The 14,792-nt window shown below is 37.1% G+C and overlaps 1 protein-coding gene across 3 annotated transcripts in view; it reads left to right on the top strand.

Annotated features, from left to right (window-relative positions):
- Window positions 1-14,525, top strand: part of LOC149830669 (uncharacterized) — an 80,492-nt gene extending 65,967 nt beyond the window's left edge. For 2 of the 3 annotated variants that reach the window (XM_090016674.1, XM_090016676.1), the window contains 15 exons: window positions 2,096-2,154; window positions 2,438-2,601; window positions 2,729-2,922; window positions 3,402-3,530; window positions 3,609-3,694; window positions 3,796-3,911; window positions 4,016-4,128; window positions 4,778-4,901; window positions 4,990-5,111; window positions 5,293-5,804; window positions 11,057-11,378; window positions 11,463-11,602; window positions 12,271-12,392; window positions 13,402-13,606; window positions 14,053-14,525. In XM_090016674.1, coding sequence (XP_089872800.1) covers window positions 2,096-2,154; window positions 2,438-2,601; window positions 2,729-2,922; window positions 3,402-3,530; window positions 3,609-3,694; window positions 3,796-3,911; window positions 4,016-4,128; window positions 4,778-4,901; window positions 4,990-5,111; window positions 5,293-5,804; window positions 11,057-11,378; window positions 11,463-11,602; window positions 12,271-12,392; window positions 13,402-13,606; window positions 14,053-14,140 — 2,496 coding nt within the window. In that variant the 3' untranslated portion in view covers window positions 14,141-14,525. The remainder of the gene's footprint in view (window positions 1-2,095; window positions 2,155-2,437; window positions 2,602-2,728; window positions 2,923-3,401; window positions 3,531-3,608; window positions 3,695-3,795; window positions 3,912-4,015; window positions 4,129-4,777; window positions 4,902-4,989; window positions 5,112-5,292; window positions 5,805-11,056; window positions 11,379-11,462; window positions 11,603-12,270; window positions 12,393-13,401; window positions 13,607-14,052) is intronic. The other variant, XM_090016675.1, reaches the window with a different exon arrangement.
- Window positions 14,526-14,792: the final 267 nt, after the last annotated feature.

Raw genomic sequence — 14,792 nt, 5'->3', positions numbered from 1 at the left:
ATCCTTCAAAGATTGCTGTTCTCCTGATGTTTCTTTCATAATTTGGGCATTCCCTTGCGAAATGCCCCTCTTCGCCACAAAGATAGCATTTGCATCTTCTGGTACGCAGCAAATGCTTTTTCTTCTCTATTCTGGCGTGGGTAGGATGAGGCTTCCCTTTATATGTGGAAGACTTCCTGTACCCGTATTTCTTCTTCTCTCTGGATTCTTTGTAGTATCCCGGGATTGGAATTTGAGAACAGAAGGATAAATTCTTCAACGATCTCTTGAATGCAGCATCCTTGCATTCTTGTTCCAAATATTGATATGCATATAGTATTCTAGGAACTAATCCGATTTTAACAGTCGGATATCGCTCATCAAATCCTCTTTTGATGCGGCTTCCTAGATCACCCGGCATCTTCATCCAGAACTTCTCTGAAATTTCATCAGAGATCCAAACTCTACCTGTTTTTGCAGCTAAATGAAGATAATCGTTCATGTACTGAACGATGAATTTGATATTGCTGCAAGAGAGTTTCTCTAAATCTCTATACGCTTGATCTTGAATCCCCGTTGTACCCTGTGAAGGGTCTTCAAGCGTAAAGACAAGTCTCATCTGGGCCAATATATTATTGGTCCCTTCCCTTCCATCCGCCGTCGTGATGAGATGTTCATACTCCGTTTGATATTTCATTCGCCACTGTACCCATATCAACTTTTCAATTTCTCCGAGCAGATTCTCAATGAAATCTGCTTTGTCTCGGGCGTCTGTGAAACCTTTATCAGCAACGAGGTTTCTGGTGATAGACTCCCATCTGGAGAATACGTCATGGAACATGCCTATCTGTTGTGGAATCACAAAGATGGCACCTTGGGTTTGTTTGGCGGAGCGCAAATCCCACATCTCATTGTTTGATCCCCTCTTGAACTTCGTCTTGCTACTTGAGGCTCCTTCGAAATGGGGAATGATAGGAGGAGTCTGACCGGTAGCAGGGGTATAACCAGGTTGGTTAATAATTGAATCCTGCATAGCAGGATCATATGCGGACGAACCGAAAAGATCGGAAACCGGGAAGGTAGACGGACGGAAGCAAACTTAAAAACAAAGAACAGAGTACACACATAAAATTTGAAATTTATTTCCCATAAGGTTGTAAACTTACACGGACTGAAAGGCTGACTGACGAAGAACTGGAAGACTTGGAAAATCAGGAAGAGGTTCTCGATCTGAGCTCTCTCGATGATTTTCCGATCTTTTCGGTAAACGGAAATGAATTAATAACATGTTTTCAACAACAAATGATTGGTCTTGAACATGTAGAAGCGTTAGAGAAGCTTTATGAAATAAGTCATTGAGAATCACTTAGAGAATCCATGAACTTCAATTTATGCTTACAAATTAAAAACGTTGTACTAAACATTGTCTGAAATGACATGTTGGTGCCATGCACTAAAAATCATAACAGGTAAAACTTGACCTTTTTAAAGTTATCAAAACACCCTTTAGTGATGGCAAATAATGTAAGACTACTTTGGCATTTCAACAACTGTTAAGGCAAGTAATTTAGTAAACTTGTTGGCAATTAGTCTTTTTATCCATGCGCATGTATATGTGCGTCCTGGCAGAGTGTGGATCTTCAATGGTCTGTGACACCCTTATTCTGTGTGAAGCAAGTTTTGCCTTCAATTGGTAAGCACTAGCATGGGTTGCATTCAAGAGAACTGCAATTAAGCTTGAAGAGTCCTTGATTATATCGAAGTGGAATCTCATCCAAAATAATCAAAATGCCTATTGCTTGGTACCTGCCATCTCATTATAAAGACAATGTAGGAAACCAGGCTGTGAGACACACATAGTCGTGTTGCTGTTTACTGGAGAAAGTATTATTATTGGTCTGTTTGTTTTCATTTAAATATTTTATTATTCTTTACTGTATCTTACAGTTTACCTATCTATGTATTCATATTACCACATTACTGTTTTGATAGCACTTCATCAATTGAAATTTGGGAGCTCGAATTTGTTATTGATCCACTTTCAGGAGCTTTTGACCTTCACATTATTTACTCTCATGTCTTGGTTTAAGTTCCTTTGGTTGTGTTTCTGTCTCAGAGTGTTCGTGTTATCATGAATGACGCACTTTCAACAATTCCTCCGCATTGCTTGCACATGTAAGGATTTGCCTATCTGATTACATTTTTTGGTTGCACAGTTGGATCTTTGCTTGATATTTTTTCTGCTTTTTTGTTTTTTTTTCTTCTCCTGGTAGTGCCATGTTACCTCTCTTAGTTACTATCCATTCACGAGTTTTGCATTTTAGCTGTGTTGTTTAGTTTTCGGGTCACTCACCAACTTGTGGTTGTACCAGACTTGGGGGCACATGCAACTAACTTTACTAGACTGTACCAAAATCTCACTAAGATTTTCAATCCATTTAGATCTCACATTCTGCAGGTGTATTGAAGTTACAGGCGCATATGGTGCACAGAAGACGGAGATCAATATCAGCTTGACTGCCATTGGTCTTCTGTGGACTGCCATTGATTTTGTTGCCAAGGTACTATGGAGTACCAAGGAAGAGGGACTTACTCACCTACAACTAGAAGATAAGGGAGCAGGTATGTTCTTATTGGTATTACTTCATCATTACCAAATAAATTCATTTTTTTTCTTGGATATCTAAAATCACTTCGTTTAGCAGGCTTAATTTTATATTCAAGAGTAGTTGTGCATTGTTGTCCATAGGGGATACAATTGATCAGCAGTCAAGTCCAAAGCAGCTGGAACATGGTGCTCAAGGGCAAGATGAACATCCTATAACTAAAACTCGTGATCTTTATGACCGAGCTCTGCTGATGGTGGATAAAGGTGATTGTGATAAACTTCTGTTTTTAGTGTTCTCCATACTCCAAAAGCTAGGAGCAGATGAAAGGCCAGAGGTAATGACTCCCTTAGTTTCTTTGTAACAGTTTTCAACATTGTGATTTCCATGGAAAATAAAAAAAGGGGACAAGCAAATATGTTGACTAGTGAAAGCTACACAAGTATTTGTATTGGTTGCAGTTACAAGATTTGTTGACCATTATATGGAAACAATTCTCTCTCTGATCACAAATGAAATTTTCTGATTCTTTTAGCTACTATATTTCTTAATCATATAATTTGAAACAAGGATTAAGGATGGCATGATTTGGTTGGTATATTTTGTCGCTCAATCAATCATTCAACAAAATACTGCATAAAATTGTAATTTATCACTAAGCTTTTGTCATATAATCTACTTCCATCTTCTAACCATGTTCCATAGTCATATTCAGTATATGTATCAGTCTTGCTTACTGTTGTCAATGTAAACTTGGACAATCTTTTACTATGAGCATTTCATTCATTTGGTTTATTGAGCGCCCATGAATTTCAGGTGAGAAACTCTGCAATCCGAACTCTCTTTCAAACTCTCAGCACTCATGGACAGAAACTGTCAAGAAGCATGTGGGAGGAATGCCTTTGGAATTATGTCTTCCCTATTTTGGATAATGTTGCCTCTTTGGTAGGTTAAACTACTTTGCTATCGCTTCATTTGTTTGTGAGTTTCTGAATGAATTTTACTTAAATTCTTCTTTTGCAGGCAGCTAGATCTTCTAGAGATGAGTGGCAGGGAAAAGAATTAGGAGTGAGAGGAGGGAAAACAGTTCACATGCTTATACATCATAGGTAACCCATTCTGTTACTTCAAGAGTTTCTATTTGTTTTCATGTTCTCTTGGTGACCTCATAGAATTTATATTTTTGGATTTTTTGGGCAACATTTTGCAGTCGTAATACTGCTCAGAAACAATGGGATGAAACACTTGTCTTAGTATTAGGTGGAATAACACGCATTCTTCGTTCATTCTTCCCTTTCCTTCTTACACTAAACAACTTTTGGGCTGGTGAGTCCACCACTTGTCCTAGTTGTATGAGGATTCTTGTTTATTAGCTTATGTAACTTTTCAGTGTATATGTTTTATGTTGTGCACATTTTTCATCTTTTCAGGTTGGGAATCTTTGCTTGTTTTTGTTAGAAACAGCATCTCAAATGGTAGTAAAGAGGTTGCTGTTGCAGCTATAAATTGCTTACAAACAACTGTTCTCTCTCATGGCTCAAAGGTGATTTCCAAACTGTTTTGTTTGATAACAGTTCTCCTAAACATTAATTCCTTTCCCTGCATGTTTGATTATATATATTAATATATATGAAAATGAAAACCTCCCCAATGGAAAACCCTCCCAAACATCCTCAATGGACGTTTTATTGGATTTTTGGTGTTTTTTCAAAATTCCGACTGTACAGATGTGATCTATATGCTTGTTTTTATATGAATCAATTCTTGGAGCATTTGATTCTGATGCATGGATATGTTATTATAAGTTTCAAAAATGGCGTACAATTTTCATAAATTTTTGAAGCTCCAAATACCATTTTTTCTATCTAAAATTCATGATCCAAGTGTCGATTTATAGTAAATCAATCATGCTGAACACATCTGTATGGTCTGAATTTTGAAAAAAATACCAACAAATTTCCATTTATATATATATATATATATATAAAGAACAATGGTTTCTTATTTGACGGGCTCAGCTTTTAATCAGTATATTTTGAGATTTTTTTTATGCATCCATAGCTTCTTAGAGGTCATGGAAGATGATCTATATAACACAGTGATCAATCAGGATTACCTCAAGATATTTGTCATACTATGTTTCAGAAGAATTAGAAACCAGAAAACTTTAATACTGATTCTCATGACATCAGGGAAACCTGCCAATGGCTTACATGAAATCCATATTTGATGTTTTTGAACTCATTCTGCAACATTCCTCAAGCTACAAGAGTGTGGTTGCCATCAAGGTGAAGCTGGAGATATTGCATAGCCTTGGTAATGTACCAGTCTGAGATCTCACTTTAATTTTTTGTTCGATGATTCTGTTCCATTGTATAAGAAAAATGCTCTTGCATCGTGGCAGGAGATATCTATGATCAAGCAAAATTGATGTTTGACAATGTTATGTACTCGAGATTGCTGGGAATTGTGCATCTTGCTGTTAGATATGCGAAGATTGTCAGTGATGATGCAGACACATATTCTGTAAGCATGAAAACTTAGTATCACTTCATTTATTCTTGCTAAATGGGCTGCATCATTATTGTTCACTTAAGTCTTCTATAGCTATCACACAGCTTCCTAAGCTAAAGAACATATGCCTTTCTGGTTCTACTTCTTTGCTGAGAAAAGTCCATGCTTATTCACAAATTCATGGTTTTTTTAGGGTAATATTACTCCAGTTCAACGCACTGTGTTAGAAATGCTTTCTTTGTTGGAGCCTGGCCCACAATTATCTTCAATGTGGTCACCTCTTTTCCGGCAGTTGTTCTCTTACCTTCCAGGATTCAAACCCTCTTTACAAGAGACAGATGACTGCATCGTACGGAGGCATAAAATTGCCAGCCACAGTTCAGTTATCACTTCAATAGCAAGCAAAGACTACAGCAAGCATGGCTCCCCTTCAGAAACTGACATTGCAGATGTTCCTGAAAATATACCGGATGGAAAATCAATGTTACCAAGCTATGACATACCTAATGGTGGCCGTGGTATTTCTCAATCTAAATCAGAAGATCAGGTTCAACATAATAGGCCATCCACTGGCAATTATACAACGTTGAACATCTCAAGTCAGTTCGCAGAAAAGCTTGTACCTGTTGTTGCGGGCCTTTTCGTTCGTGCTCCAATAGCAGAGAAATGGAATATTTTCCCAGAATTGATTCAAGGTCTTGGAAGGTAATAGTTTTGCAAACAGCTATTCTGCTTATTTCTGTTTCCTGTCTATCATTCTTGAAGCCTTGCATCATTGTCTAACTTATGTTCAGTTGTTGTGGCGTATGGTCTATCCTGTTTAATCTAAATACCCAAGATATATATTTATTTAGGTTCTTTATTCTCAACTTGTACGTGAGATGCCCTGTGCTGTATTGTAGTTTGATACATGCATTGGTATTTATCATGTTTAACATGTTGAGGCTTCTTATGTGTATTCACAGGAAGGAACTTTAATTTAATTTATGATTTATCTAAAATTGTTTATATTTTCTCCTTTTTTTTTGGGGGGGGGGGGGTCTAGGAGAGGATGGAATGAGGGATCTTTTTGGCTCATTATTGGCAGAGATTGTGGCCATTTGTAATGTTTTCTGTTGATCTTTGGGTATTGTTGGTCTTGATTGCTTTGTTACCATTGCTCGTCTGTTTGCATCCTTTTATATGACATCATTTCTATCTATAGAATGTCAATTCACAAATGCCTTTTAGTTACAGTCAATAAGTAAGTCTTTACTCTATTATTAAATTATACATAATAAATCTTGTTAATCTTAAACTTATTATTGTTAATATCTTTCATGATCATCCAATAAAAACCATGAGTTAAAAAAAAGAAAAATCTATGAAGTCCATGGCTCTTATATTTGTAATGAAATATGTGGAAATATAAATAAGGGCATACATGATTACAAACACAAGGTGCACATGCACAAGTCCACTTATGGGACAATACAAAAGCCAACAATGGCTACACAAAAGGTAAAAAATATATGTTTATTGAGCAAATGCTTGAGCATTAAGAATAAGGGGGGCCAACACCCCTATTTATACACAAACTAGAGAGAGACCACATGGGAGCTCCCAAATAGGTATGATAGATTCAATAATGTTATGATTAATTTGGGTTTTCATTCTTGTTATATTGACACTACTCTTTTTGTCAAAAGTGCAGGTACTAATATTGCTATCTTTCTACTTTATGTAGATCTTTATGTAGATGATATGATAATAATAGGAAGTGACGAACATGGTGTTAGTAATGTTAAAAATGTTTTTAAAAAAAAATTGATATGTATGACTTAGGGTCTTTAAGATATTTTTTGGGAATTGAAGTTGCGTATTCTCTCAGAGGGTACACTCTTTCTCAAATGAAACTTGCTGCCAATATCTGTTTTAAATATGAAATTTCATATGATAGAAAGTGAAAACTCCTGAAGTGGTGAATGCTAAATTAAGACTTAAATATGAGACTCTTCTTGAAGACCCCACACCTTATAGACAACTAATTGGGTCTCTCACTTATCTGTCTATCACCAGACCCAGGTATAGCACATGCAATTCACTCTGCTAGTCAGTTTCAACATGCTCTAACAACTGGGCATATGAGTGTTGTATTGAAGTTCGTCAGATATATCAAGAAAACTGTAACTAAAGGGCTCTTTTTATCCACATCCTCATCTTTAAATTTACTTGTTTATATGGATGGTGATTGGGGGGAATCTCAATAATAAAATATCAACTACTAGTTTTTGTGTTTTTCTAGTAGATTCATTGATTGTTTGGAGATGCAAAAAGTCTCGTTGTCTTCTACTAAAGACGAGTACAAGGTTATGACAATGACAACTATGGAGCTTGTATGGTTTAAAAATCTTCTTAGGGATATGGGTGTTGACATCTCCAAACCCTCCAAGATATGTTGTGATAATAAAAGTGCAATTTACATAGCCAGTAACCACACTTTTCATAAGGGCACCAAACACATCGAGATGGACTATCACTATGTCCATAATGAATTCTTGAGAGGAACTGTTGAGTTGCCCTTTTTCACTTCAGAATTCCAGCTTGCAGAATTCTTTACTAAAGCTCTTGTTGCTCCACGTTTTTTGTTTCTTCTCAACAAACTTTTGGTGTTTATACCGTAAGTTTGAGGAGTTGTGTTAAAATATTATATCTATATGTGAGTCACTAGAATATGAGAATTGAAATATGATAACTAGAAATATGGGCATTTCCAACACTTTTTTTGCAAATCCAACCATGTGGACGTGCTTGGCATGGTGAATTTGCTAGGAATCAACCACTGGATTTTGTATTTTTGATGAAAAAATGTGATTTTTAAATGATTGAATATTTATGAAGATTATGAGCCATTGATTTTAAAGCCTTAAAAAAATCTCATTTATGCATCAAAATCGGATGATTCAAGAGCGGGTTCTTATAAAACCAAACTTGCAGATCACATCTATACGGTTATATTCAAGAGAAAAGAACAAAAAAATCCTTGAAAATTGTGATTTATACTGAGTTAGGGGTATTTTGGTCTTTTTACCTTGTAATAGAACTTGTCCATTAGGGACATTTTTTGTTCGTTATTTTTTCCTTTTTTTAGTCTTTTATCAAAAGACTTAGGGGCTCTTTGTTTCATTGTTTTTTTCTTTTTTTGGTCTTTTATCAAAAGACTTAGGGGCTCTTTGGTCATTTGGACCAAAGAGTCATTGGAGCCCCAATGGTCATATTTATGACCATTGGAAGCTCCCACTCTTTGGGAGCTCCCAATGGCCTCCCCTTTAAGTGCACGGTCATATTTATGACCATTGGAAGCTCCCAACGACTCTTTTGGGAGCTCCCAATGGCCTCCCCTTTAAGTGCCCCTACCTTGTATAAATAGGGGTGAACTCCTCTTGTTTCTTTAATTCTCGTGTTAAGCATTTGTTCAATAAAGACTTATAATTTTTATATTCTTGCATTCTTATTGTTGTGTTATTGTTCTTTGTATTGTCCCATAGTGGACTTGAGTATGTGCACTTGTATGCCCTTAGTGACTATTGTGTGTTTCTGCATATTTCATTACAAGAAAATACTTTGGACTTGAAATTGAGGAAGTAAACCGACACATATATAGTAAAATCATCAATAAATGTAACATAATATGAGTAACTCCCTTTTGATATGATCGGAGAAGGTCTCCATGCATATGAATGCACTAACTCAAAAGATTTTGTAGAAACAAAGGTTCTATTAGAAAATAGAGTCTATTTCATCTTTTCAAGAATACAATATTTGCAAATGACATTTTTTTCATTACAAAATTTCTCCTCAAAAGGGAAGAGATACATAATAGCTTGGATATCCAAATCTTTTATGCCAAGTTTCTATGTCTTTGTCTTGGACATAATTACAAAAAGATTTTGAAGGAAGATTTAAAGAGTCCATGAAGTAGGGATCTCTCCTCTTATAGCCTTGCCCAATCTGCTTCTCGAATCGGAGATCCTGCACATAGCCAGTCTTAAATTATAAGAAAATTTTACATCCATAGTCGAAGATTTTAGAAACGAAAATAAGATTTAAATTTAATTTTGAAATCACCCTAACTTTTGGAACACAAAAAAATTGCAAATTTTTAGAGCCTAATGTTCGAATCATGGTTTTAAAACCTGGTGACTCGTCACTCGGCTCAGCCTTGACTCAGTCGAGTTTTGTAAAAAGCACGTTTTTTATTTTGAAAAGCAAGTTGGGGTTAGGCAGACCCCCACTAGTTATCATTCAACGACCACTGGGGTTTGAACCTGCAACATTCCATCACAAGGAGACGTGCACTGACAGCTCCTACCAACCACGTAGACCGAGTTACGCATGTTTTTTGACCTAGAGACTGGGCGATCCGGGCCGAATCACCGGGTCAAACCGATGAGTTTTTAAACTATGGTTCTGATACTTTTGATTTACAAAGATGTACCATCAACAGTAGAAATACAAGATAATTTTGAGTTAGTGCATATATCGGATAGAACATTCTCATGTGGTGTCATATGAAATGAGACTCTCGAATCAAGAATCCAAGAGCACGTACTTGGAGGAGAGGATGAAGCTATCGTGGCACCCAAAGTTAATGGAGATTTGAGTAATTGTTGAAGTACCTTTGATAGTTGAGAAATAGAGAACGATTCTTTAGCCTCCCTCTTTGGTATGGATTCTTCAATGAAAGCCGCTTTGGACTTGGGGTTACTATTGAGCTTTGGACAAATTGAGTCTTATGTGTCCTGGCTCATTACAATAGTGACAAGTGACTTTTCTACCTCTCCTATAGTTATTATTTCTACTACAGTTATTTTGCCTCCCAAAATGTGGAGGCCTATAAGAGTTCACATGTTTGTTAGGTTTAGATACCACCAACACTTCATCTCTTCCTTTACCCATATCGAGACGAGTTTCTTCTTAGCATACTTCGGCAGCTGCTTCGTAGTTTAGATCTATGGAGAAGAGAAGATCTAACTTGTTCAAACTCGAGGCAAATCCCGTACATGATCAAAAGCACTGTTAGATGATTTCTCGCGATCATAAACACTTGATGACCACTTTCCACAAGATCAAGAGCACTATGGCTTTGATATCATGTAATGAAATATGCATAAATATAAATCACAAGGCCTCTAAGGTCTTACAAAATTACAAACACAAGGTGCACATGCACAAGCCCACTTATAGGACAATACAAAAGTCAACAATGGCTACACAAAAGATAAAAAATATATGTTTATTGAGAAAATGCTTGAGCTAAAAAGCATTAAGAATAAGGGGGGGCAACACCCTTATTTATACACAAACTAGAGGAGAGAGACCACATGGGAGCTCCCACATGGAGTCGTTGGGAGACTCTATGGTCAAAAGACCATAGAGCCCATGCACAAATTCAAAAAGGAAAAAAGAAATTAATAATAAATAAAAGGAAAAAATCTGTTTCTAATGAACAGTCCTATTACATGATGTAAAAATACAAAAATGCCCCTATAGGACATTACCTATTACAAAACTTTATATATATATATATATATATATATATATATATATATATATATATATATATATATATATATATATATATATATATATATATATATATATATATATATATATATATATAATCATCTGTAACTGTTTCCACTATGAACCTCTTTTTTTGTGTATATATATAACCCTCTGCTTTATTATTATTATTATTATTTGCCAAATGTTGGCACTCAGGACTCAAGCACATGTTTCCATGCTGACCTGCTTGTACCCATGTTGTAAGATAGATTTAGTTAATTCTTTAACTTGGTGGCAAGCTCTTACCATCAAAACATCTAGATTTTTCCATAGAGCTAATAAATACTTGCATTATGAAGCTCGTTATTCAAATTAATAATGATTTTTTGTTTTATATTTATGTAATGAAGGTGCATGACAACAAGAAGAGACCATCCAGATGGTGAGCTTTGGAGACGTGCTGTTGAAGGATTCAACCGTGTTCTTATAGATGATATCAACACTCTGCAAGATGGCAAGTTGGATCAGGATATAAGCAGGCCAGCCAGGACACGATTCTGGAAAGAAGTTGCAGATGTCTATGAAATGTTTCTTGTTGGATCATGTGGGCGTGCACTTCCATCAGGTGTTTGTTCACCGACAGCCCTTATTGCAGATGAGGCGCTTGAAATGGCTGTTCTAGATGTTTTGAGTGATAAGATGCTCAAGTCAAACATCGATGCTCCAGCTGAGGTTTATCTCTTTTTGTTAGAATCTGTTTTGCTGCTTCTTACTTGTCTTTCAAGCTTTTCATGTTCTGCTGTTTAATTTCTGCAGATATTGCAACGACTAGTTTCTACTTTGGACCGCTGTGCATCAAGAACTGCTTCGTTGCCGGTTGAAAGTGTAGGACTCTTGCCTTCACATTGCAGCAGATTCTCATTAGCTTGCTTACAAAAAGTTTTTTCATTGTGCAGGTAAAATTTTAATTTTGGAAAGTGGCTTCTTTTTTCATTTTTTTCTCATTATAGAGCAAAGCACTGTTAGTTTGAGTTGTAGGCAAGTCTATCTGTTGGCGGTAACAGCATATCCACAATGCCTTCTGTCCAAGCAAACTCATTAAAGTTTTTATAGCCACAGATTATCATCTTATACTCGCTGGCTTTTTGTTCCTTGAGGCCAATATAACACATAAAAATTAATCCCAAAAACATGTTAAAGATATTATACAATGATCTCAACTAATTTTCAGACATAGTTATGCTCGTTATCTTTAAATGAAGAGAAGACTACTTGATCAGCTCCAACAGGTCATTGATGAGTGTTTTCGTAAATAAATGTATTGGTTGTGCTGTAAGACATTTAAGGCTTCAATGTAGTTTTAGATCCTCAGAATCAAAAGATATTCAATTCTTTTGCAGCAGGTAAAAATTGTGCTTTTCATCTGGTAGTAGGAAAGTGATGGCATTCTTGATCTGAAAACATTCATCGAAACCATAAATAATCTTTTGGATTAGACTTTGTTAGTTAGCTTTTCCTTTCTCCTGCTTGAGTAGATTCCAATTTTATTTTAACACAAAGATATGTTGCAGAATATTTCCATGTTGGTAGCACGATCCTCGATTACTTTTTACTTTTTTGACAGTTATGAGCAGGGCAGCGAGTGGCACACATCAAGGTTTGAAGTTTCTAATGTTGCAGTAACACTAGTTATCAGAAGATGTGAATTCATCCTAGATCGGTTTCTGATTGATGAAAATGACTTAGGTATGACTTTGTTTTACTTCTTCCTGTAACTTGAAACGGGGAGGTGTGAAATCTTGCAACAGCAACATGGCTACAGACTTTGAGGCACCTCTTGAGTTAGTCACCAGCTTTCATAGGTTTCCTTGTTGCCTTATCGAAAGGACAGGTTCCCACAAACATACTCAATGGGTATGGCCTAGCCGATTATATTGTGTTTGGAACAGTGGAAAATTGGAATGGTATTAAGAAACTCATGACTAATTAAACAGCCACGACAAGTTTCTACAGATGTGGGAGTCTTGATTACCATTCCAAATGCCTCTGTAATTCTAAACCTTGAGAAACTACAGAAAATGTGAAAAGTGGACTTTGCAAATGTCAAAAGGGAAGAAGCTTTTGTAGCTTTCCAAGAGTTACTGGGCATACACACCTTTGGACTCTAAGTATACTTTGATGTCCGAGTTAGACTCAAAGAAGTGCTTAGGGCTCAACAAATCTGTTTCATTGGAATGTTCATGTCCAGTACATGCTCCTGTCTGTCAATGAAAGTTTCTCTAGTATAGGCTATCACATGGGTGCGGGTGCGGGTGCGGGGGTGCGGCACTTTCAAAAAGCCAGGTGCGGGGGTGCGGAAAAAATATAAAAAATTATATATATATAGTCCAAAAGTTGGACATAAATGACCCTGGGTGTGTTGACTGCACCCAGGGTCAGGTTGACTGCATCGGGTGCGGGTGCGGCACCTAGTTGGAGAATCCCTGTGACATATAGGGCAAAAAAAAATTTCTTGGCAATTTTTTTTTTTTAAGTCCGAAAATTGGACCAAAATGAGGGTGTGGCACCCTCCTAGCCGAATCCCTGTGACATAGAGTATAGGCTATGGTGCTGGGCCAGAGAAGGATGATGTCATCCCAACTTGAGGTTTGGCAAGTCAAAATTCTAAGAACTGAGTGGAGAGTTCCTAGTTCTGTTTTTTCTTTCTTTGCACTTGAACCCAATTGTTAACTCTCTTATGGTTGTTTTTTCGCAGGTGAGCTGCCTCTTCCATCTGTTAGAATTGAGGAGACACTTTACGTGCTTAAAGAGCTTGCCCGCCTTGTCCTTCATCCTGCGACTGCCTCTCATCTTCTTCTGCAGCCACACATCAGGGCTGCATTGCTGGAGCGTGATCTTACCGATAGATGTACTCACCTGCTGGTCCTCTTCCCGTCATTCTGTGAGCTTGTTGTTTCGAAGTATGCAACCACGGCCCTCCCTTTCTTCTTCTCCGGTCCTCCCCACCACTCCCTTCGGTAGCACAATAGGGTGAAGATAGTTTTTCCTTGAGTGGACATTTCAAAACATTCTAATCATCCTAACCATAGAATGATTTTGGTGCTCTCCTATGCTGAATCAAGGGTCCAATATTAGCCGTTTAGATTTTTGATTGGGTAATTTTGCAGTTTGTTTTTTGTTCATCTGTTCATTCTTCCACGAACAGTAGAGTGGTTATCCACTAGTAGGCAATCGTGGGCGTCATGGAACTGCAGAACTGTTAGACATTTACAGCTTTCTGAAATCCACCAGCACTATGGCTTTATGACTTGTAATATATACATCCCAGGGGAGGCGCTCGCCTGCCACTGAGGTAAAATTCAGATTGTTTATGGTGGCTCACAAGTCTTTCTTGCAAATTTTGTAGGGTGCCACGAGTGAGGGAACTGGTTCAGGTATTACTACGACTTGTCGCGGCAGAACTGGGGCTACAGAAAGGAAACTTGGCTACTTAGCATCCGATAGAGGATGGTACTTAACATTTGTATCAGATTCCCTATTCTTGCCGTCATTGGAGATCTCAGCCAACGCATGGAATGCAACCTGGGGCACAAGTTCTCTCTCACCCTTCTGTGGCATATCTCAGTTGTAGGTCTTGTATTTATATCATTTCCCTCTTGTTTTTTTCTTTTTTTCCCCTCCTCTCTTTGACCCGTGTATTCATGTATATTTGATCACCTTCTAGCCATGCCATGTAAGCTGAGTCAAGTTTTGAAATCTTTATAGAAGTTTGTTTTGACACGCTAGGTTGAATATCAAACTCTTTTTTCTTGTTACTGGTGGGTTTAACCAGAGTCCATTCTTTGAAAGGATTTTGTTGGTCACCCTGAAAAACAAAAATATTCTCAATTTTTCTCGTCTCTTTTTCCTACTTCTATGCATGCCTTTTTTTTTCCAAATTTGACACTTTCGATCAAACCAAGTTTGAACCCAAAGATAAGTTGGTGGTCTGAATGATTCGGTTTAACCGGACACTCCCTGTCAAGAAATGGGCTGGTAATAGAAAACAGCTACGAGTTGAATTTTGATGTGTTTGGTTGTGAAACCTATTTTTCATAAAATAACGGGATCTAAGTAGGGATGGCAGTGGACCAGGGGAAAGCGGGG

The sequence above is a fragment of the Nuphar pumila genome, chromosome 8, assembly GCF_984573655.1.
Source record: "Nuphar pumila chromosome 8, dmNupPumi1.hap1.1, whole genome shotgun sequence".
Taxonomy (NCBI): Eukaryota; Viridiplantae; Streptophyta; class Magnoliopsida; order Nymphaeales; family Nymphaeaceae; genus Nuphar; species Nuphar pumila.
The sequence above is the reverse complement of the archived record's forward strand: the minus strand, read 5'-3'. Positions and strand labels throughout refer to the sequence as shown.